Genomic DNA, 22,997 nt, shown 5'->3' on the forward strand with positions numbered 1-22,997 from the left:
ATAAATAAATTACAAGACTACACATAATCCCCAATGTCTCTTACACTAACATTGATGAATTCTCTGAATATAACCTAGAGGTGACAATGCTTGTACTTTAGGTTTGTCTGTAACAGCAGTGACCAGTCAATAGCTTCTTACTTTCACATATTTAACTCTTTAATCCTCTATTCCTAGAATGGCTGAACAGTTTTACAAGCTATATGTCGGTATTCATCTTATTCTGTGCTTAAGGAAGGAAGAGACACAAAAAGGATAATTAAAAATCTCTGCCTGGTTATGCTCACAAATTAAATGGGCAGTGCTATATGGTACTATGGTTTAAATGTGTCCTCCGAATTTCATATGTTGGAAGTGTAATCCCCAAGGCAACAGTGTTAAGAGGTAGGAACTTTAAGAGGTGATTAGGCAATAAGGGCTCTGTCCTCATGAACAAACAATGCTATTTTGGGAGTGAGTGACTTAGAAAAGATGAGTTTGACTCCCTACAATGTGATGCTTCAAGAGGGCCTTCACTAGAGGCTAATGCCTTGATCTTGGACTTCCCAGCCTACAGAACTGTGAAGAAATAAATTTCTGTTATTTATAAATTACCCAGTCTAGGACATTTAATTTTAGTAGCATAAAATAAACTAAAACTTGTGGTGAGGTCCAAGAAACACAGAATTTCCTTTTCAACCTCAACTGAGAGGCCTAAAAAGTGACACTTAGCGGGTGAGAAACAACAAAGCCATTCTGGCCCCCCTGAAATACACACATTCAACTATTCTGGGAGCTCAACTAGAGGTAACCTGCAAAATCCTCCTGACCTTCAGTTGTATGAAAACAGTTGTTTAGCCAAGCTTAATTCTTAGTAGGTAAAAGGCCTGATGCACTCTGCTTAACATGTAAGCCTCTTAACGTAAGATGTACAGTTTTACATCACATAACCTAGTTGTTCCTGTCTTGAAGAGTAAGCCACACCAGAATATTCAGAAAGACTGAGATGAAAATCTACAGGCTGTGAGAAAGGGACCTTAGGATGCAATAGGGAACTTGCTTTTGGCTATATTACCTTCAATTAACACAAGAAAATGGCCCAGTACATAACTAACAGCGCATATCTTTAGTGTAAACCACCATGAACCAAGCTTTCAGCTTTTGGCTTTAAAAATAGGGACATTTGCAGAAGTTCAAGACCAGCCTGGTCAACATAGTGAAACCTCATCTCTACTAAATATACAAAAATTAGCCGGGTGTGATGGCAGGTGCCTGTAGTCCCAGCTACTCGGGAGGCTGAGGCAGGAGAATTGCTTGAACCTGGGAGGCAGAGGTTGCAGTGAGCTGAGATCGCGCCCTTGCACTCCAGCACTCCAGCCTGGGCAACAAGGGTGAAATTTTGTCTCCAAAAAAAAAAAAAAAAGAAAAAAAAAAGAAAGAAAAAGAAAAAGAAAGGTGGGGTGGACATTTGAAAAGGATGTTCCTTTTTTAATCTTCCTTTACACTCACACTAAAGGTCAAAACTGCAATGCAATATGGATTCTCGGGCTTTTGCCCAGTGCATGGCTACATGGTGTCTACAGTTTCCTAGTCATGCAAATGTGATGGAGGAAAGGCTGTACCCTAGCTGCGCTCAGTTCTCAGTGCTACTCCCGCAGAAAGCGGGACCCTGTTTAGGGTGATGATCCCATAGTGGGTAGAAAATTCTGAAGTACAGAGGGACTGGGGATGTTGCCCGCTTAGAAAGGAGAGTTTGCCCCAGTGGAGGTCAAAAGCATCACTCCATGGTCTGAAAAGGGAGGGGGAGAATGCACTGTCTTCTAATACTCAGGGAATTAAAATAAATTCACTGCAGAAAACAGTTGGGATGTGTTCACTGAAAGCAGAGGCATACATACACAGGGTGGCAGAACCGCTGCTGGCCAAGGTGAAGACACCAGAGCTCTATGTGGAGAGGTGGAAGATGCTTCATGAGCTAAATCCCAATCCCAGGGGGGCTGGTAAGACCACAGTCAATGACAGACATACTTAACCTTATCTCCTATTTGGTCAGAGCAGGACAAGCAAAAGTCCTGCTTTTGGGGAGAACATATGGTATTGGTCCCTGCAGTCACGGCAGTTAACAGATCCCTCAGCAAAGGGATATCAACTACTAGTACCTCATACTATGCCACAGTAACCCTAGATCAAGTTCGGCATATACTTCATTCTGAAACAGACGTTTCCTCTCATGCCTTTGACAGAAGAGTGGCATTGGATTCTTGATGAAGCCAGGAATATTCTGTTGAAAACGTCTGGAGGCACGTTTTTTTCACATTTGAGGGGGAAAAAAGTTTCTTTTTACAAACAAGCCCAAATCCTTGTAGCAGATATGTGGAAAGTATTAGAAGAAAAAGGAGATGGCTGCTTTAAGACATTTCCAGACCAGGCGCAGTGGCTCACACCTGTAATCCCAGCACTTTGGGAGGCAGAGGCAGGCCGATCACCTGAGGTCAGGAGTTTGAGGACCAGCCTGGACAACATGGTGAAATCGCGTCTCTACTAAAAATACAAAAAAAATTAGCCAGGTGTGGTGGCAGGTGCCTGTAATTCCAGCTACTTGGGAGGCTGAGGCACAAGAATTGCTTGAACCTGGGAGGTGGACTTTGGAGTGAGCTGAGATCGTGTCACTGCACTCCAGTCTGGGCGACAGAACAAGACTCTTGTCTCAAAAACAAAAACAAAAGCAAAAACACATCTGCAGTATTACTTGTTTGCTAACTACAGATTACTTCAGCTTCTTGCTCACCTTGGACCTCTGAAATACTCTTATGAACTACTGAAGAACCTTTCCAAAGGAGAAATACTGTCATATGGGGATAAGCAAGAGTGGGAAATCACCATGCTCACTTTGGTTGTGTTGAGCTGATCTGCGATTGCCCTCTGGGGCTGATTGGAAAAGGAACGAAAAACGACATTATCACCGTGTATTCCCAACTTCATCATTTATCTGCTTAATTTTGACTATATTTTTCTTTTCTGTGGACACACTGTTAGAAATAGTGAAGGCATTTTGTTTTCTTTAAATATCATTTCTTAAAATTAATCATGCCTTATGTGACTAATCTTCAGTGATAATATTTCATGTATTCAATTGATATCACTTCTCAAAATGTAATTTTGATACAAAGGAGAGAGATAAGCTACAGTATCTGATGCATGAGTGCTGTTGCTTTTGTAAAAAATCAGTGTTGACACCTTGGGTTTTGTATATCATGATCTTCAATTTAGCATACCTACGTAGAATTTTTTTTTTCAGAGTAACTATACTGAAATTGAATAATGATTTTCAAAACTTTTCTTAAAAAAGAAAAAAAAAAAGGATTCTACTGCTTTTGGTTGTTTTCATTATCGGCATAGGACTTCCTGGGGTCCTGTGGGTATCTATAACTGGTTTGATATATACAGACATATAGGTATAGACTTACCTATCTAGAAGAATGTATTATAACTGGTTTGTATCTATTTTACATATTATACAGTTGACCCTGGAATAACAAAGGTTTGAACTGTATGGGTCCACTTATACATGGATTTTTTAATACCACATGTGGTTCAAAAATACAGTATTCAGGGGATGTGAAACGCTCATACATGGAAAGCCAACTTTTTGTACACATGAGTTCCCCATGGCTGACTGTGGGACTTCAGTATGCAAGGATTTGGGTATAAGCAGGTGGTCCTGGAACCAATCCTTCACATATATGAGGGATGGACTATATAGCTCTTGAGTTAAAATTCCTCTATTCAATCTTCTGTTAATCTTTTATTTTTTAAATGAGGGTCAAGAAAAGACAAAACCAAGAACAGAAAGTAATGAGGATAAGCTATGGCTCTAAGAAAAGTGGTTAGCTAGATGTCTGTGTAATCAGGTAATGTGACTGGTAAATCAGGGAATGATACAAGTATTACATAGAAAACATGTCAGTTCATATGTGCTTTTTCCCACCCAGGAGTTAAAAGAGCAGAAGCACAGAATTATAACCTCTGGCAGGAAGAAAAAAAGCCCTGAGCTCTATGGTTGCAAAGTGAGTTCTTTCCGCTGTTTTAAGAACCTTGAAAAATGAATGTCTACATCCATGGCTTCTTCCCAGAGGCACAACCCCAGCCTTATACGACTTAAAGGATTTATGGTAAGGTGTACTTCCACTACACTTAGAGATCTACCTTCCTCTGCAGTTTTAGCAACCAGAAGCGAGCATTTCCATTCTGCTGTTTTTGGGTGCATTTTAAAATATCCTGTGATAGGCTGATTTGCCTCCTGGGCTCTGCAAGAACCAATTAATGTTTCTGTTAATGCTGTGGTCACAGTTGCATAGGTTTTGGGTGGTCTACCCCAGGACTATTATTCCCAAGAGCTCTATTAGTTTTAGAGTACAATTTTGCAGACTGTAAGATTTTTCAAGAACATATATATTATGTTACAGCAGAAAAGTCTATATTCTAAGCCCCAGTTTCTTTCTATAAAATTACTATTATAGAAATCAAACATGATAACACATATTTAATCCACTGGTTGGCCCAAAATAACAGGCTTCTTAATGTATCTTTGTTACTTTTACCTTAATATTCTCATACAAACAAAAATGGGTATGAGAATGGGCTTTAGTAAACATCAGTCCTAAATTATGTACTCTAGCCTGTGTCTGGGACGTCTCTTCCTTTAAAGGTAAATGGAATTAATTTCAAACAGCTTTTAGATGAACTGGACCCAGTGCACTCCAAACCTCCCCCGTTACCAGGGTTGTTCTACCTGGGCATCAAACTCAGATACTGTGTAGCTTTTCAGTACCCTTAAAGACAAATGTTATATCAACAGCAAGAACTTGAAATGTACAACTTTTCTAAATCTATAATACCAAAAACTAAATTTAAAAAGTACATACCCATATATGCTGCCCAATGGATAGCACGCCTATCTTTCTTGTCAAAAGCATTAATATTGGCACCTCTAGACAAGAGTAGTTTGACCATCTGGAATAAAAGTAAACACGGTGTCATAAAAATTGTGAAGCACAACTGTCTATGAGTGTACATTTGTGACAGTTATTTCTCTCAATTTCTCTGGCACTAAATTTCTGCAGTTGCTGAACAGAAGGAGCTAGACTAAATACTGAAGGTCATTTAACATAACAGGACAATATATGAAAAAATGGTTAACTGTGGGTACTACTGAAGTCAGGCATCAGTACCTTCTTAGGATGCCACTTTGCGCCTTGGTATTTTATGAACTAAATACAAATCTGGAAAGTCTAAGGTTGAATATTTAATAAGAGGTTTTGTTCCTATTCATAGTCCAAAATGTTAAGTGCATTCTCATTCTAGAAATGTCTTAAACTTAATTCAAACACAAACATACTGCCTATAATATAATTAGACCTGAAGGTCACTGCATAGTCTGTGTGTACCAAAAATAGTAACTGCAACTAACCATATTTACGATAATTTCTCCATTGGAAGGCTACTGCAGATTTCAAATAGGGATACATCTATAACCTTAACTGCAGTTAAGGATTCTTTATATTGCAAAATCAGAGAAGTACAACAGTAGTCTCCCCTTATCTGCAGTTCCGCTTTCTGCATTCAATTACCTGCCATCAACCATAGTCTGAAAATAGGTGACTACACTGCAGTTAGTGGGATATTTTGAGAGACAGACTACATTCATGTAACTTGTATTAAAATTGTTCCACTTTATTATCTCTTACTGTGCCTAAATTATAAATTAAATTTTATCATTGGTATGTATAGAAAAAAAACATAGTATCTATAGGGTTTGGTACCATCCAATGTTTCAGGCATCCATAGGGGGTCCACGAATATATCCTCTGTAGATAAGTGGGAACTACTTTGAAAAAGACATGACAGCCACTAGCTCCCAGCCACAGAATCTTGGGAATGTTACTTTACCTATGAGTTCCTATCCCTGCAACAAAAATGAAAGACTAGACAAGCTGGCTTCAAAGGTTCTTCTGTTACCTTCTACAAATCTTCAGCATACACATAAGCTCCAACCTTTGCTATGACAACACCTGCCACAGACAACATTTGTTGTGTAAGATAACTAAATAGCAATTTTCTTAAATTGTTTTGATGGTTCTGTCACTAAAGAATTCTCTTGATTAAATGTTAATAAACTACTAAAAAGCATGTTTTCTAAATTCTGCCTTCCTTTGCTATTTACTCTACTTCTGGAAGAACAATAACATATCTCTGTCTTCACATATTTTTTCCTCTCACAATAATAGAACATACTTTTCCTGTTGTGTTAAAAGAGTTGGCAGTGTTCTCCTTGGTCACCCCAGGTTGACTGTGCACAAGTAGTATCTACTAAATACATTTCTAAACTTAAGAAAGTTATAAAAGGAGGCAAAATTAGACAAAAATGAGAAAGAAAAATAGTTCTGTATGCTTTTACTATGCAAAAATGCAAGTTCTTTAATAACTGGGGGGTGGGGGGGTGGACAGGAGAGAAAAATCACTGAATGCCACCTACCTCACCATGTCCACTGAAAGCTGCATGATGTAAAGCAGTCCTCCCTGCTCGATCAGATACGTTTACATTACTCAGAAGAGGTACCAAAGCTTCAGCACACTTTACAGCTTTATTAGCAGCAGCTATATGTAAAGGGGTTTGCCAATTTTTGTCTCGAGCATTAACATCTGCAGAATGCTTCAGAAGTACCTGAACTGCTTCCTAAAACATATGAAGATAAAAGTTATAAAAGACAAATGAGTAAGAGTTTCAGAAGTTATTTCTATATATAGTGTGCATGTGTTTGTGTATAAATATGTAAGTGCATAAATCTACATTTATTGTGTATTGTGTATAAATCTACATATGAAGAAAATAAAAAAGCTCTCATAGAACTCACTATAAACAAGTAGGAATTTACCCAAGGAAACAAAACATTTTGAATGTAAAGGCGATACTCAGAGTACTCAGAGTCATATAAGATGCATCAAGATCAAATACTCCCTTTCCCTACCCTACCATTAAATGCATAAACATTCCTATCAAAATATGCAAGAAGAAATACTAACAACTATTATTCAAAAACATTCATTTATTATATCTTATTTTTATAGGTAACGAGATACAATTTATACTTTGAATAAATAGTTTTTTGGTTTTAAGAGACAGGATCTCACTCTGTTGCCCAGGCTGGAGTGCAGTAGAGCAATCATAGCTCACTGTAACTTCAAATTCCTTGGCCTAAGTGATCCTCCCACCTTAGCTTCCTGAGTAGCTAGGACTACAGGTGCATGCCACCACGCCTGGCTAATTTTTAATTTTTTTTGTAGAGACAAGGTCTTGCTATGTTGCCCAGGCTGGTCTCAAACTCCTGGCCTCAAGTGATCCTCCTGCCTGGGCCTCCCGAAATGTTGGGATTACAAACGTGAGCCAGTTGTAGAGCCACGCCTGGCTCTTTGAACAATTTTAAGTAATAGATTTATTACTTTACATTGCATATATAAAAATTAAAAACATACTCAATGTATTATACAGGCTATATTTTACAAAATGAAAAATCACTAGGATCGATTTCATGGAGGAAAAAAAAAAAAAGACACAACATATACAAAGTTGTTTTTGCAGTGCTGCTGAGAGAGAAAGTTAAGGCAATTTAAGAGTCTACTGTCCAAAGGATTTATCTCCCAGAAGCGCATGGAAAACCTCACAACACTACCTCTATAAATTGGACTCATGGCAGAATTCCAAGGAATTCAGCAGGCCTTAACATTAACCAATATAATCAGAAGTAAACTCAGCAAAATTTTTCTCCTTTCAGTGATAATCCTACTTTTTGGTAAATGAATGCCAAACTACATACGAAAACGAAAACGACCAAAACCAAAACAGAATATGGGTTCTCATGTCAATTCTATTATTTACAAGGCATACTATTCAAGTCCTATAAAACTAACCCTAAATGTTCTTATCTGCAAAGAAGATGGGGGTGGGGGAAATAACATCTGCCTACCACTCTTTTCAAGTATGCTATAAAGCACAATAAACTAATGTACATGAAAAGTGTTAGAAAGTGAATATAGCTATAAATATACAGAGCATCCAGGAAGACTGAACAAAATATTGTTAGCCATGCATCACCCAAACCATTTTAGGCCTCTGAAATAAAAAGTAGTCGGAACTGTTTGAAACATGGGAAATCGCACCAGTACTTAATAGGGTTGGCAAAAGACTGAAGAGATGCCCAGTTATCTATCAAATTGCGAAGGAAGTCAGCCAGCTAATCAAAGATATATGGAGGCCTATCACTCTACAATTCCACAACAGTGATTTATCCAAAAGAAATTTTTAAAAAGTCTATCCAAGAATGCTCATAGCAGTTTTATTCCTAACCACCAAAAACCAGAAATGCAAATGTTCATGAATAGAAAAATGGATAAACAAACAGTATATCTGTACTATAATATTCCTCAGCAATGAAAATGAACCAATAATGCATGAAACATGGATAAATCTCAAAAACGTTGAACAAGAGAAGTCGTGACACAAGAATACATACTGTATGATTCCATTTTTATAAAGCTCTAGAATACGGAAATTATGCTGAGAGAAATCAGAACACTGGTTGCCTCTGGGGACAGGGAAGACTGAATGAAAAGGGACATGAGGGGACTTGCCAGGTAACAGAAATCTTCTATATCTTGACTGGGATAAAGGTTACACAGGTGTATACATTTGGCAAAACTTAAGGGTGTACATTAAAAAAATTCATGCATTTTAATTGTAAGTTATATTTCAATTTAAAAAGGAATATGGAAAGAAGAATAGATATAGAACACTCACAAAATTATGGAAAACAAGGTATAAACACTATCAAGATTCCTGATCCTCACCTCTGAGAAGAGTACACTGTGACTTGGGGGATCTAAAACTAACACTATATTGGGAAATGTTAGTAGGCATGTTAGTGGATATAACAAATAATTTAAAATAAAATGAACAATTTGTAATTGGATAAACTGGGCAAACACAGAATACTAGAGATGTCAGCCTTGCCTTATTCACTCCCATTCTGGAATTCACAATACAAACATTAAAGCTTCTGGAAAGTTTGGGAATACTTATGTTCCATTAGTAAAAACAGGAAAATCAATTCTACATTTTTGTTTCACTAAAAAGCAGTAACAAATCTGGTTCATAGTAGGTGAGTGGAGGTAAGTGGGCACCTAAATAAAGCAATAAACACAGCAATTAAGACACTACAGTATCAAGACAGATCAAGGTGTGAACCCTGAGTCCATTATTTCCTACTCAGAGTAATACATGTCAGACCACAATAGCAGTAGTTTTTGAAAAATCAGAGAAAACTGAAGAAAATCCCTAAAGGCTAGAGACATTAAAAAAGAAGAGGTGAATTTCTAGAACTACAAATCAAAGAGCCTGATTTCACACCCTAGGATAATTCTACATCATATTATCAGTGTATCATCATAAGCACACAGAAAATAATATTGGGATAACCAAAGGCACAGATGATTTTATTAACAAAAAATATCACAGTAATCTAAATTCTAAATTTTCAGAGTATGTGTAAGAAATGCTGCTTGTGTGTCTCAATTTTTTTAAAAGTAAACATTCCATGACATTAATTGAAACGAATTATGAAATGCAGGATAATGACTGAAGGTTAAACAACTGTACTCAGAGAGTATTTATTATTACCTTGGGGTCAGTATAAAAGAGGCTTCACAGTACCAGTTTTCCCCTTTGGTTTTATCTTTTTTAGCATTTCTTACCATTGATTTGAAGGAAAGCACAGGAAAAACAAGCGCTTAACATATTTGCAAATAAACACAAAGCTTGGAGAGACCACACAATATCTCATGTGATAATAGAATTTAAACTCAGTTATCTTGATAGACCTAAAATGTAATTCCTGATTAGGTTAAAATGTAAGTTGTATGCTCTCCAGTAGTGTGATTTGGCTTTTTTAACACACACACACACACACCCAAAAACAAACAAAAACCCAACTCCTAATACTCGGATATCCATTTATTCAGAAAAATACGCAGCATTTACACAGAGCTGAACTACATACTACTCTGAAAGAATGACAGTCAGAAATCATAGTAGTAGAGACAGACTGAGACAGCCAGCTACTAGGAGGTAGTGTGGAAACTATGTCACTGAAGGAGAGTTGGGGTGTCTGGGATATTTAACCTGAAGCAGTCTCTCTTAACATAGGTTCAGTGAGATAATTAAGCACTTAAGGTAGTACTGTATGTGCTAAATTAAGTTCTCTCCTATACATCTACCACTGTGGCTAGCTATTCTGTCCTTAGGAGAATTTAGAAAACAGTCACTCCAATCAGCTTGCACAGGATTTAGTTCTCCCATGGTATCTCAAAAATATAAACCAAAAGCCATCAGTGAAAAACCCATCTCTCTGTGGCCATAGCTATATTTTCTGTTAAATGTAATAAACATAGCTACTTTTGCTCTCAGGACTTAAATGAAAATAAGTAACGATAGTGAAAGTGATACTCTTGACACTATTGAATAGGTTTTCTGACAGTTTCACTAGTTAGGAGACTTTATTTTCAAAAGAAAAATGATACTCAGTGTTTACAGAAGTTGTATCTTTTCGGAATGGCCACATTTTATAGCTGTTTCTCATAATCCTGCAAAAGAGTATCAATACTACATAGCCTTGTAATTTTTAGTTCTCTGTTTTTTTTAGATGGAGTTTCACGTTTGTCACCCAGGCTGGAGCACAATGGCCCGATCCTGGCTCACCTCCACGTCTGCCTCCCAGGTTCAAGCGATCCTCCTCAGCCTCCAGAGTAGCTGGAACTACAGGCACGCACCACCAAACCTGGCTTTTTTTTTTTTACCTGTATTTTTCATAGAGATGGGGTTTCCCCATGTCAGCCAGGATGGTCTTGAACTCCTGACCTCAGGTGATCTGCCCACCTCAGCCTCCCTAACTGCTGGGATTCCAGGCGTGAGCCATCGTGCCTGGCCAATACCATATTTTCTTTATCCAGTCGTTGATTGATGCGTATTTGGGTTGGTTCTGTATTTTTACAATTGCAAATTGTGCTGCTATAAACATGTGTGTACCAGTATCTTTTTCTTATAATGACTTCTTTTTCTCTGGATAGATACCTAAGTAGTGGGATTGCTGGATCAAATGGTAGATTTAGTTCTTTAAGGAATTTCCACACTGTTTTCCATAGTGGTTGTACTAGTTTACATTTCCACTGACAGTGAAAAAGTGTTCCCTTTTCACTGCATCCACACCAACATCTATTATTTTTTGATTTTTTTTGACTATGGCCATTCTTACAGGAGTAAGGTGGTATCGCTTTGTGGTTTTGATTTACATTTCCCTGATAATTAGTGATGTTATTTTTCCATGTTTGTTGGCCCTCTGTACATCTTCTTTTGACAATTGTCTATTCATGTCCTTAGCCCACTTTTTGATGGGATTCTTTATTTTCTTGCTGATTTGTTTGAGTTCCTTGTAGATTCTGGATATTACTCCTTTGTTAGGTGTATAGATTGCAAGGATTTTATCCTACTCTGTGAATTGTTAATGCTGCTGATTGTTTTCTTTCTATTTTATTTATTTATTTTTTTGAGATGGAGTCTTGCTCTATCGCCCAAGCTGGAGTGCAGTGGCACAATCTCGGCTCACCACAATCTCCACCTCCCGGATTCAAGTCATTCTCCTGCCTCAGCCTCCCAAGTAGCTGGGATTACAGGCGCGTGCAACCACGCCTGGCTAATTTTTGTATTTTGAGTAGAGATGGGGTTTCACCATGTTGGCCAGGCTGGTCTTGAACTCCTGACTTCAAGTGAAGTCTGCCCACCTCCCAAAGTGCTGGGATTACAGGCATGAGCCACCATGCCCAGCTTTTGCTGACTGTTTTCTTTTGCTGTGCAGAAGCTTTTCAGTTTAAGTCCCATCTATTTATCTTTGTTCTTGTTGCATTTGCTTTTGAATTCTTGGTCATGAAGTCTTTGCCTAAGCCAATTGTCTAGAAGGGTTTTTCTGATGTTATCTTCTAGAATCTCTATGGTTTCAGATCGTAGACTTAAGTCTTTGATCCTCCTTGAGTTGATTTTTGTATAAGGTGAGAGATGACGATACAGTGTCATTCTTCTGCATGTGGCTTGCCAATTATCCCAGCACCATTTGTTGAACAGGGTGTCCTTTCCCCACTGTTTTTGTTTGCTTTGTCAAAGATCAGTTGGTTTTAAGTATCTGGCCTTATTTCTGGGTTCTATTTCTGTTCCATTGCTTTATATGCCTATTTTTATACCAGTACTATGCTGTTTTGGTGACTATGGCCTTGTAGTATAGTTTGAAGTCAGGTAATGTGATGCCTCTAGAATTTTTCTTTTTGCTTAGTCTTGCTTTGGCTCTGCAGGTTCCTTTTTGGTTCCATATAAATTTCAGAATTTTTTTTCTAATTCTGTGAAGAATGATGGTGGTATTTTGATGAGAATTGCACTGAATTTGTAGATTGCTTTTGGCAGTATGGTCATTTTTGCACCATTGATTCTACCCATCCATGAGCATGGGATGTATTTCTAATTATGTCGTCTATGACTTCTTTCATCCGTGCTTTGTAGCTTTCCTTGTAGAGGTCTTTCACCTCCTTGGTTAGGTATACTCCTAGCTATTTTACTGTTCTTCTGCAGCTATTGTGAAAGGGAATGAGTTCTTGATTTGATGCTCAACTTGGTCGCTGTTAGTGTATAGCAGAACTACTGATTTGTGTACATTAATTTTGTATCCTGAAACTTTGCTAAATCCATTTACCAGTTCTAGGATCTTTTTGAATGAGTCTTTAGGGTTTTCTAAGCATGCGATCATATCATCAGCAAACAGTGACAGTCTGACTTCCTCTTTACTGATTTGGATGCCCTTTATTTCTTTCTCATGTCTGATGTCTCAGGCTAGGACTTCCAGTACTGTTTTGAATAGAAGTGGTGAAAGTGGGCATCCTTGTCTTGTTCTAGTTCTCAGGGGGAATGCTTTCAAGTTTTCCCATTCAGTAAAATGCTGGATGTGGGTTTGTCATATATAGCTTCTAAAGGTAATGTTACCTTAAGGTATATCCCTTCTATGCTGATGTTGCTGAGAGTTTTAATCATAAAAGGATGCTGGATTTTGTCAAATGCTTTTTCTGCATCTATTGAGGTGATCATGTGATATTTGTTTTTAATTCTGTTTATGTGGTGTATTACATTTACTGACTTAGGTATGTTAATAACACCATCCATGCACCCCTGGTATGAAACCCACCTGATCATGGTGGATCATCTCTTTGATATGCTGTTGGATTTGGTTTGCTCGTATTTTGTTGAGGACTTTTGCACCTATGCTCATCAGGGATATTGGTCTGTAGTTTTCGTTGTTACGTCCTTCCCTGGTTTTGGTATGAGGGTGACACTGGCTTCAGAAAACGATTTAGGAAGGATTGCCTCTTTTCAAATAGCATCAACAGGACTGGTACCAATTCTTCCTTGAATGTTTGATAGAATTCAGCTGTGAATCTATCATGGACTTTTTATTTGTTGGCAATTTAAAAATTATCATTTTAATCTTGCTGCTTGTTATTGGTCTGTTCAGAGATTCTATATCTTCCTACTTTAATCTAGGAAGGTTGGATATTTCCAGGAACTTATCCATCTCCTCTAGGTTTTCTAGTTTATGCATGTAAAGGTGTTCATATTAGCTTTGGATAATCTTTTGTATTTCTGTACTATCATTTGTAATATCTCCCATTTCATTTCTAATTGAGCATATATGGTCTCTTCTTTTCTTGATGAATCTTGCTAATGGTCTATCAATGTTATTTATTTTTTCAAAGAACCAGTTTTTTGTTTCATTTATCTTTCTGGGTTTTTAAAAAAATTTTGGTTTCAATTTCATTTAGTTCTGCTCTGATGTTCACGATTTCTTTTCTTCTGCTGGGTTTGGGTTTGGATGGTTCTTGTTTCTCCAGTTCCGTGAGGTATGGCCTTAGATCGTCTATTTGTGCTCTTTCAGACTTTCTGATGTAGACATTTAATGCTATGAACTTTCCTCCTAGCACTACTTTTGCTGTATCCCAGAGGTTTTGATAGGTTGTGCCACTATTATCATTCAGTTCAAAGAATATTTCAATTTCCATCTTGATTTCCTTGTTGACCCAATGATCATTCAGGAGCAGATTATTTAATTTCCATGTCTGCATGGTTTTGTGGCTTCCTTTTGGAGTTCATTTCCAATTTTATTCCACTGTGGTCTGAGAGAGTACTTGATATATGTTAGGTTTTATTAAATTTACTGAGACTTGTTGAGAGGCCTATCATATGGTTTATATTGGAGAACATTTCATGTGCTGATGAATAGAATGCATATTCTGCAGTTGTTCGGTAGACTATGCTGTAAATATCTGTCAAGTCCATTTGTTATAGGGTATAGTTTAGGTCCATTGTTTCTTTGTTGACTGTCTGTTTTGATGATCGGTCTAGTGATGTCAGTGGAGTATTAAAGTCCCCCACTATTATTGTGTTGCTATCTCATTTCTTAGGTCTAGTAGTCCCTGTTTTACAAATTTGGGAGCTCCAGTGTTAGGAGCATATATATTTAGAACTGTGATATTTTCCTGTTGGACTAGTTCTTTTATCATTATATAATGGCCCTCTTTGTTTTTTCTAACTGCTATTGCTTTAAGGTTTGTTTTGTCTGATATAAAAACAGTGATCCCTGCTCACTTTTGGTGTCCATTTGCATAGAATACCTTTTTCTACTCCTTTGCCTAAAGTTTCTGTGAGTCCTTACGTGTTAGGTGAGTCTACTGAAGACAGCAGAAACTTGGTTGGTGAATTCTTATCCATTCTTCCATTCTGTATCCTTTAAGTGGAGCATTTAGGCCATTTACATTTAATGTTAATATTGAGATGTGAGGCACTACTCTATTCCTCATGCTATTTGTTGGCTGAATACCTTTTTTTTTTTTTTTTTTTTAAACTGTATTATTGTTACACAGGTCTTGTAAGATTTATGGTTTAAGGAGGTTATATTTTGGAGTATTTCAAGAATTTCTTTCAAGATTTAGAGCTCCTTTTAGCAGTTCTTGTAGCGCTGGCTTGGTGGTGGTGAATTCTCTCAGAATTTATATGTCTGGAAAATACTGTATATCCTCCTTCATTTATGAAGCTTAGTTTCACTGGATACAAAATTCTTGGCTGGTAATTGCTTTAAGGAGGCTAAAAATAGAACCCCCAATCCCTTCTAGCTTTGTAGGGTTTCACTGAGAAATCTGCTGTTAATCTGATACGTGTTTCCTTTATAGGTTACCTAACGCTTTTGCCTCATAGCTCTGAAGATTCTTTCCTTCATCTTGACTTTAGATAACGTGATGATTATGTGCCTAGGTGATAATCTTTTTGTGATTTGCCAGGTGTTCTTTGAGCTTCTTGTATTTGTATGTCCAGATCTCTTGCAAGGCTGGGAAAGTTTTCCTCAATTATTCCCTCAAATATAGTTTCTAAACTTTAAGATTTCTCTTCTTCCTCAGGAACACCAACTATTCTCAGGTTTGGAAATTTAACACAGTCCCAAACTTCTTGGAGGCTTTGTTCATTTAAAAAGAATTTTTTTTCTTTGTCTTTGATGGATTGGGTTAATTTCAAAAGCCTTGTCTTCAAGTGCTAAAGTTCTTCTGTTTGTTCGATTCTATTGCTGAGACTTTCCAGTGCATTTTGCATTTCTCTAAGTGTGCTTGATTTCTAGAAGTTGTGATTGCTTTTACCTATTTCACTAAAGAATTTTCCTTTCATATTCTATAAATTGGACTTCACCTTTCTCTGGTGCCTCCTTAATTAGCTTAACAATCAACCTTCTGACTTCTTTTTCTGGCAATTCATAGATTTCGTCTTGGTTTGCATCCATTGCTGGTAAGCTGGTATATTTTGGGGGTGTTAAATAACCTTGTTTTGTCATATTACCAGAATTGTTTTTCTGGTTCTTTCTCACTTGGGTGGACTATGTCAGAGGGAAGATCTGGGATTCAAGGACTACTGTTTAAATTACTTTGTCCCACAGGGTGTTCCCTTGATGTGGTGTTAGCCCACTTCCCGTAGGAATGGGGACTGCTGAGAGCCAAACTGTAGTGATTGTTTTTGCTCTTCTGGGTCTAGTCACCCACTGGAGCTACTAGGCTTTGGGCTGGTACTGGGGAATGTCTGTAAAGAGTCCTGTGATGTGATCTGTCTTCAGGTCCTACAGCTGTGGATACTAGCGCCTGCTCCAGTGGAGGTAGCAGGGGAATGAAGTAGACTCTGAGGGTTCTTGGTTGTGTTTCTGTTTAGTGATTTGTCTTGTAATTTTTTGATTGAAGAGTAGAATTAAGAAACTTACTAGGATTATTTGCTTTCTAACCTACAACTTGCCCTTAAATTCAGGCTGAGCACATAGTTTTTAAAAATTAGGAATTAAGTCTCTGGCAGAATTTGCTGTCTTCCTCTAATGTTAATTTTTCTTTAGTAATTTTTGGTCTGTTTTACAATTTCTGCAAATATATAAATTGTATCTTCTTACGACTTAATCTCTTAAAAATCCATTATTTTAATAGCCACAATCCCAAGAGTCTTAATACAAAATGTGTAGGTATGGCTAACATTAATATGTTCCAATAACAGTAATGTTTATCTTAACTGCTTTTATTTAAAGAAACATCTTTATGGAGGTTTAACCACAAAATTAATAACACGACAATGGAATTTCAGCATTCAAAGTATTTTGGCTAATATATCTTAGTTTTTATAATTCCTAGACTTGTCCAACATCGCGCAGCTGAAAAGTTTCACGTAATAACTGAAGCCAGTGTCTCCAAATCTAAGTTCCATAAGTTCATAAGCTATAACACATCAAGGACCCAGTTCAGAGTTAGGTTGTGTGTTCAGTTGCACCCACTGTCCCCTCCCTTCTTCTCCTAACTAGGAGGCTACAGCTAATAGATTGTCTCTGTTAACTACAGGGTTTGTAATCTTTCCCATTCACATTTCACCTTTGTGTCTCCTCACTTGCCCAGCTCTTGCTCTGGGTTCAAGATGTAGCTCACAATGAGGAATACAGAAAAGGACAAAGAGACAGAAGCTCTGTAGTTTGTCCCGAGGCGCTAGTTAGAGTTCCCTTTCCTCCTCCCAAACTACATAGTCCCCAGTAGCTACACTTAGGAGTTCCTTTCTTAACCTCACAATTTGAATAACTAAAGAAATACTAGATGAACATAAACTTATACTATCACATACTTTTGTATTTTAAATTATTTTTTAACTTTGCAACAAGCTACAACTACTGTAAAGTATGTAAAAGAGGTGCTTTGGACACAATGCATTTTAGAAAAGCACCGAATACACATTATAAAGTAAAATAACAGAAAAAAAACAAAAACAAAAACAAAGAAGATCCAGGTTTTGTCCCATCTTAACAGCTAAGTAGTTTTTCATGAATCATTAACTATATAGTTTCCTCAAGACATCTATCCCACAAAGATGTCCTCAGGACTAAAAGATACGAAAAATATAAAAATATCTTGCAAATAGTGAACATTTTCTAAAAATGTCAGTTATCTTGACAAGCAAACAATATACAGGGCTGTAAACAAGAAGGAACTGTTCTTCCTTGTAATCCCTCTCAAACATTTTAAAGTTATATATTTATACCTGGTAAAATGTGCAATCAAGTAATGGTTTTGAAGTTAATTTCAGTGTTTAGCTAAGTAACATTTCAATTAATTATTATAGATTGATGAGATTATTTCTTGATCACAATCAGTGTAACCTTTGTAACAGACTATTGTAAACAGGTAGAGAAAAACCCTGAGGAAGATTATGTAGGACAGAAAAATGATCTCTCTTGTAGAAGAGACAGAGATAGGGTTTTCTATTCTCTGCTATTTCAGACTGCAAGAGGCCTTATAAACAAAATAAATGAAACAATTAACTTGTTTTGTACAAATTCTAAAGTAAAATGACCAGTTGAGTTATCTCAGTAGCTTTTCCTTCTTTTGAAAACATAGAATTTGCATATGGATTCACAGGTATGCCTATTTAATGTTTTCATATACAATATATTTACTAAGAGAAATTTCATACCTCACTACAAGATGCAACTGCTCTGTGTAAAGGTGTCAACCATTTGCTGTCTTTGGCATTAACTCTAGCTCCTGCAACAAGAAGAAAAAAATAAATTGAAATATTGTACATAAAATATTTTTAATAAATCTCCTGAAATAGTAGTTATATATAATCCAAATTGGATAAATGACAATTGAAAAATAACTTTATTTTTTATACTTTCTGCTGCTAAAATTACCCTTAGAATATAAAACAAAATTAGCCTTTTAAATTGATATAATTATCCAATAAAGTCTTAGTTTTTTTGTTTAAAACAAACATCATTTTATATATACGTTTGAAAAGCCACCTTTATACAGAGCGTATTCAAGGTAAAAATCAGACCCCATTTTAGAATGCGTGTTAAAAAAACCAAATAAATAAATGAATATACGAATATACTTAGAGATAAAATGTAGACTATTTTAAAGTATTCATTACATTTCTTTACTAATGAATATACCATACCATAAGGTAAGATAGTTCAAAATAGTTCTCCAGCCATGATTAAAAACACATTAGTACTGTAAAGTTATTGTATAAGATAGAAACAATGGTTATAGACTTAGAAAAATAATTGAGAAAGAAATGAACCAACTCATGTCTTTCTAGGTTATACCTAAAGTTTAAGAAAGAAATTTTCCTAAACAAATCAATTTTGTACAGTTGTTTAAAAATCATTAAGTCAGTGGACAAAAATTAACCTTAATAGAATGCAAACACATTTTAAGACAAAAAAATTTACATTATTTGAGGACAGAGTAGTTTATCTCCCATATTAAATCCACTGATTTAGTATTCAAACCCTAATCAAATAAAAGCAGCACATGCATGTAGGATAATTCTACTAATATATCTAAGTAGAGAACAAACAGCCCTGGTTCTTGGAAGTATAGAACTGGCTGACAGATCCTATCCTATAAGCAATCCTAGATTTCTATCCCAAATCCTAAATCACTCATTTCTAAATGATGAAATACAGGTACAGAAAACAGCCCAACATCAGAGTCAACTATAACAGAAACAAAGCTTCACACTTCCTAATGCTTACATTATTTCTAGGTTTTGAGTGTGAGGAGTCAGGGAATAATCAAGTGCAGTGACTTCAAGTAACGTCTTCAATTTACTAGCTCCGGGTCCCTAAGTAGTTGTGTGATCCCTCTGAACCCAAGTTTCTTCATCTATGTAACGATTTAATAGTACTTTGTTATAAAAATTAACATATAATAAATGTACCTAGTACATAATAGCAAATATGTTAGAGGTAGACGTTAAAGCCTTGAAAATGAGAGAAAATAAAATGAAAGAGAGGTGTTAAGAAACATCCACAAATGTAGTAGTTGAGATGCTGAGAGTAGCTGAGTTCTTTGCGGGCAGTGACAGTGAGGACACAAAGAATCAAGGGTCAATTAGAGAGCTTTGAACAATGCTCAGAGTTAGGCTATGGGAGAAGGAAAGGAAGACAGTAAATAAAGAACCAGCCAGAGAGCATGACATACCCATGTAATAAACATTTGGGTAACTATCTGCCAGGCACTGTGGAACCCAAGATGGTTACAACACAAACTGCCTAATCCCAGTAATGCCAACGTTTGTTTTGGGTATAAGATGGAATGTAGAAAGTACACACATTTGAAGTGTTTGCCAGCTGGAAGCTGGACCCCTAGAGATAGTGAAGGAGTGACACAAAAGCTAGTGTCCTTGGTTTTCCCACTTATCTGCTTAGGACTTCAACGGTTCTCTTTAAGCACTGTGCCTCTTTCTACAGGTTTATATTTATGTGCATATACTATCTATACACCGTAGAACGGAAAGCTCTGGCAGTAAGGCCCAAATGGTATCAACCCAGACACCCAGTACAGACGGTATCCCGAATCAACAAAGGCAAAGAAGAAACGAGGTCTCATGAAGGATGTTGAGAAGTCTGATTCAAAGTATTAATTAGCAGGAGATAGAAAGGCACGGGGCTCATGACTGTAATCCTAGCACTTTTCGGAGGCTGAGGTGGGCAGATTCCTTAAAGTCAGGAGTTCAAGACCAGCCTGGTCAACATGGTGAAACCCTGTCTCTATTAAAAATACAAAAATTAGCCAGATGTGGTGGCCCGTGCACACCCGTAATCCTAGCTACTTGGGAGGCTGAGGTAGGAATCACTTGAATCCGGGAGGAAGAGGTTGCAGTGAGCTGAGAATGCGCCACGTACTCTAGCCTGGGCAAGACAGTGAGACACCGTCTCAAAAAACGGAAGGTGGCTGGCACAAAAAACTGAGGAGACTCTATTTGCTAACAAAGATCTGAAAACAAAAAGTAAAAAAGCAGTAATTGTATGACTAATACGCTTTACTTTTATGTAGAAAAAGGAAGAGATAATTATTTTTATCTTATCACACAATGGCCCCCCCTTGTTTCACTTTTCACAGCTTGTTACCCAATCAACCATGGCCTGAAAATATTAAATGGAAAATTCCAGAAATAAATAATTCATAAATTTTAAATTTCTCACTGTTCTGAGTAACATGATGAAATATGGCACCATCCTGCTCCATCCACCCAAGATATGAATCATCCCTTTGTCCATCGTATCTTGCATATGCTATCCACCCATTCCTTATGGGACCCTCTCGATTATCAGATTGACTATCATGGTATCACAATGCTTGGGTTCAAGTAACACTTACATTACTTAATAATGGCCCCAAGGTGCAAGAGTAGTGATGCTGGAAATTTGAGTATGCCAAAACAAACAGTAAAATACATCCTTTTAATGAAAAGGTGTAAGTTCTCAATAAAAACCAAATCATGCTGAGGTTGCTAAGATCGACAGTAAGAACACATCTTCTACCTGAAATTCTGAAGAGGGAAAAAGAAACCTGTGCATAGTATATAGGGTTCAGTACTATCTGAGGTTTCAGGCATCTACTTGGGGGTCTTGGAACATACCTCTTCAAAAGGGGGAATTACTGTATTTACTAAATATGCACAAAGAAACCGTACAGGAATGCTAAGATATTAATAAGAGGGGGTGCTTATATGTTTGTGTTGGTGATGGGGGGCACACTGAAAACTGGGCATATGGCAGGTACTAGGGTAGTAATGCAACTTCACTCTATATTGTATCTTTAAATATGTATATATTGGCCGGGTACAGTGGCTCACGCCTGTAATCCCAGTACTTTGGGAGGTCGAGGTGGGTGAATCTCTGACCTGAGGTCAGGAGTTCAAGACCAGTCTGGCCAACATGGTGAAACCCTGTCTCTACTAAAATTACAAAAAAAAATTAGCTCGGCATGGTGGCGGGCAACTGTAATCCAAGCTACTTGGGAGACTGAGGCAGGAGAATCGTTTGAACCCAGGAGGTGGAGGTTGCAGTGAGCCTAGACCGTGCCATTGGACTCCAGCTTGGTCAAAAAGAGGGAAACTATGTCTCCAAAAAAAAAAAAAAAAAAGAATATATATTTACTAATTTTTTAAGCAAAACTGAATATTACCTATTCAAAAATTAGACATATTTAAGAGAGAAGAAAAGGAATCATCACAGAAAACATTCCAAGAATTTGGTCGGTTTCAGGTTGAAAGAAAAAAATAGAAAAGTAATTAGGAATAGGGTGAAGATAGATTTTTCTTTCTTTTGGATATGGGTTATTAAATATACAACTGCATGAAGATTTAATGGTGTATTTGGGAGACTAAAGTAAAAAATGCTGCTGGTCTTATTGTGTCATTTTAAGTTACAATAATTAGTCTTTCTCTTTATTTGTAATAAAATTTATTTATCAAAACACATAATTACAAAAAAGAATCTCCAATGGCTAACTGAGGATTTATCATACTGCTACCTGTTACTGATTAAAAATGTGGCTTCTTTTGATTCCAAAGATATGTTTATCTTCAGAAATACTAGCACAATGGGATCATACTTTTTCTCAGAAGACAGTTATCTAATCGTTTATTAAATCATGTGGCCGGGCGCAGTGGCTCATGCCTGTAATCCCAGCACTCTGGGAGGCCAAGACGGGAGGATCACCTGAGGCTGGGAGTTCCAGACCAGCCTAACCAACATGGAGAAACCCCGTCTCTACTAAAAATACAAAATTAGCCAGGTGTGGTGATGCACATCTGTAATCCCAACTACTCGGGAGGCTGAGACGAGAATTGCTTGAACCCAGGAGGCAGAGACTGCAGTGAGCCAAGATCGTGCCACTGCACTCCAGCCTGGGCAACAAGAGCAAAATTCCGTCTCAAAAAAAAAAAAAAAAAAAAAAAAAATCATGCATTTCTTCTAAGAGCCTAATCAAATGTTTTTAATTCCTTGGAAAATAAAGGTCAACTATGAGAAATCAGGGCCATATCTGAGGGCACCAATGAAACAATATTCCCCCACCCACATTAATTAACTAATATGTGGTTTATAATATAAACAGATAAATATGACACAGTAATGCACACTACAGGAGCAGCAGTTGGCTGTGTTCCTGTAAAATGAAAAATAGTATAAAAGCAACAAACATAGCAGCACACTTCAGATAGTTCAGATTCCCAGAGCTCATGTCAGTGGGCTGTATAAAGGTAAACAGTTCTGTTCCACACAGAACACTCCAAAGTTATCTATATATTCATATATACATTAAACGACAAATTCATTCTAGAAACGGAAAAGACATTTTCAGAATATAGTTAACTAGTTCAATAGCTAGTTGGAGTATTAAACACCAGCCACAACAGCTAACAATGAGGATGGAGAGGCAGGGGAAGTAGGGAGAAATCACACCCACTTAAAACAAAAAACAGTCTTTGTAGAGAGAAATAAAACCAAATGTCGTTA

At 37.0% G+C, this 22,997-nt stretch overlaps 1 protein-coding gene across 16 annotated transcripts in view; it reads right to left on the bottom strand.

The window, feature by feature from the left end:
* Nucleotides 1–22,997, bottom strand: part of ANKRD28 (ankyrin repeat domain 28) — a 188,130-nt gene that overhangs the window by 62,735 nt on the left and 102,398 nt on the right. For 8 of the 16 annotated variants that reach the window (XM_038002901.2, XM_008009212.3, XM_008009215.3 and 5 more), the window contains 3 exons: nt 18,155–18,225; nt 6,515–6,715; nt 4,905–4,992 (listed from right to left, as the gene is read on the bottom strand). In XM_038002901.2, the coding sequence (XP_037858829.1) occupies nt 4,905–4,992; nt 6,515–6,715; nt 18,155–18,225 (360 nt within the window). The remainder of the gene's footprint in view (nt 1–4,904; nt 4,993–6,514; nt 6,716–18,154; nt 18,226–22,997) is intronic. The other 8 variants (XM_008009218.3, XM_073023618.1, XM_008009217.3 and 5 more) reach the window with 1 other exon arrangement.

Source organism: Chlorocebus sabaeus, chromosome 15, assembly GCF_047675955.1.
Source record: "Chlorocebus sabaeus isolate Y175 chromosome 15, mChlSab1.0.hap1, whole genome shotgun sequence".
NCBI lineage: Eukaryota > Metazoa > Chordata > Mammalia > Primates > Cercopithecidae > Chlorocebus > Chlorocebus sabaeus.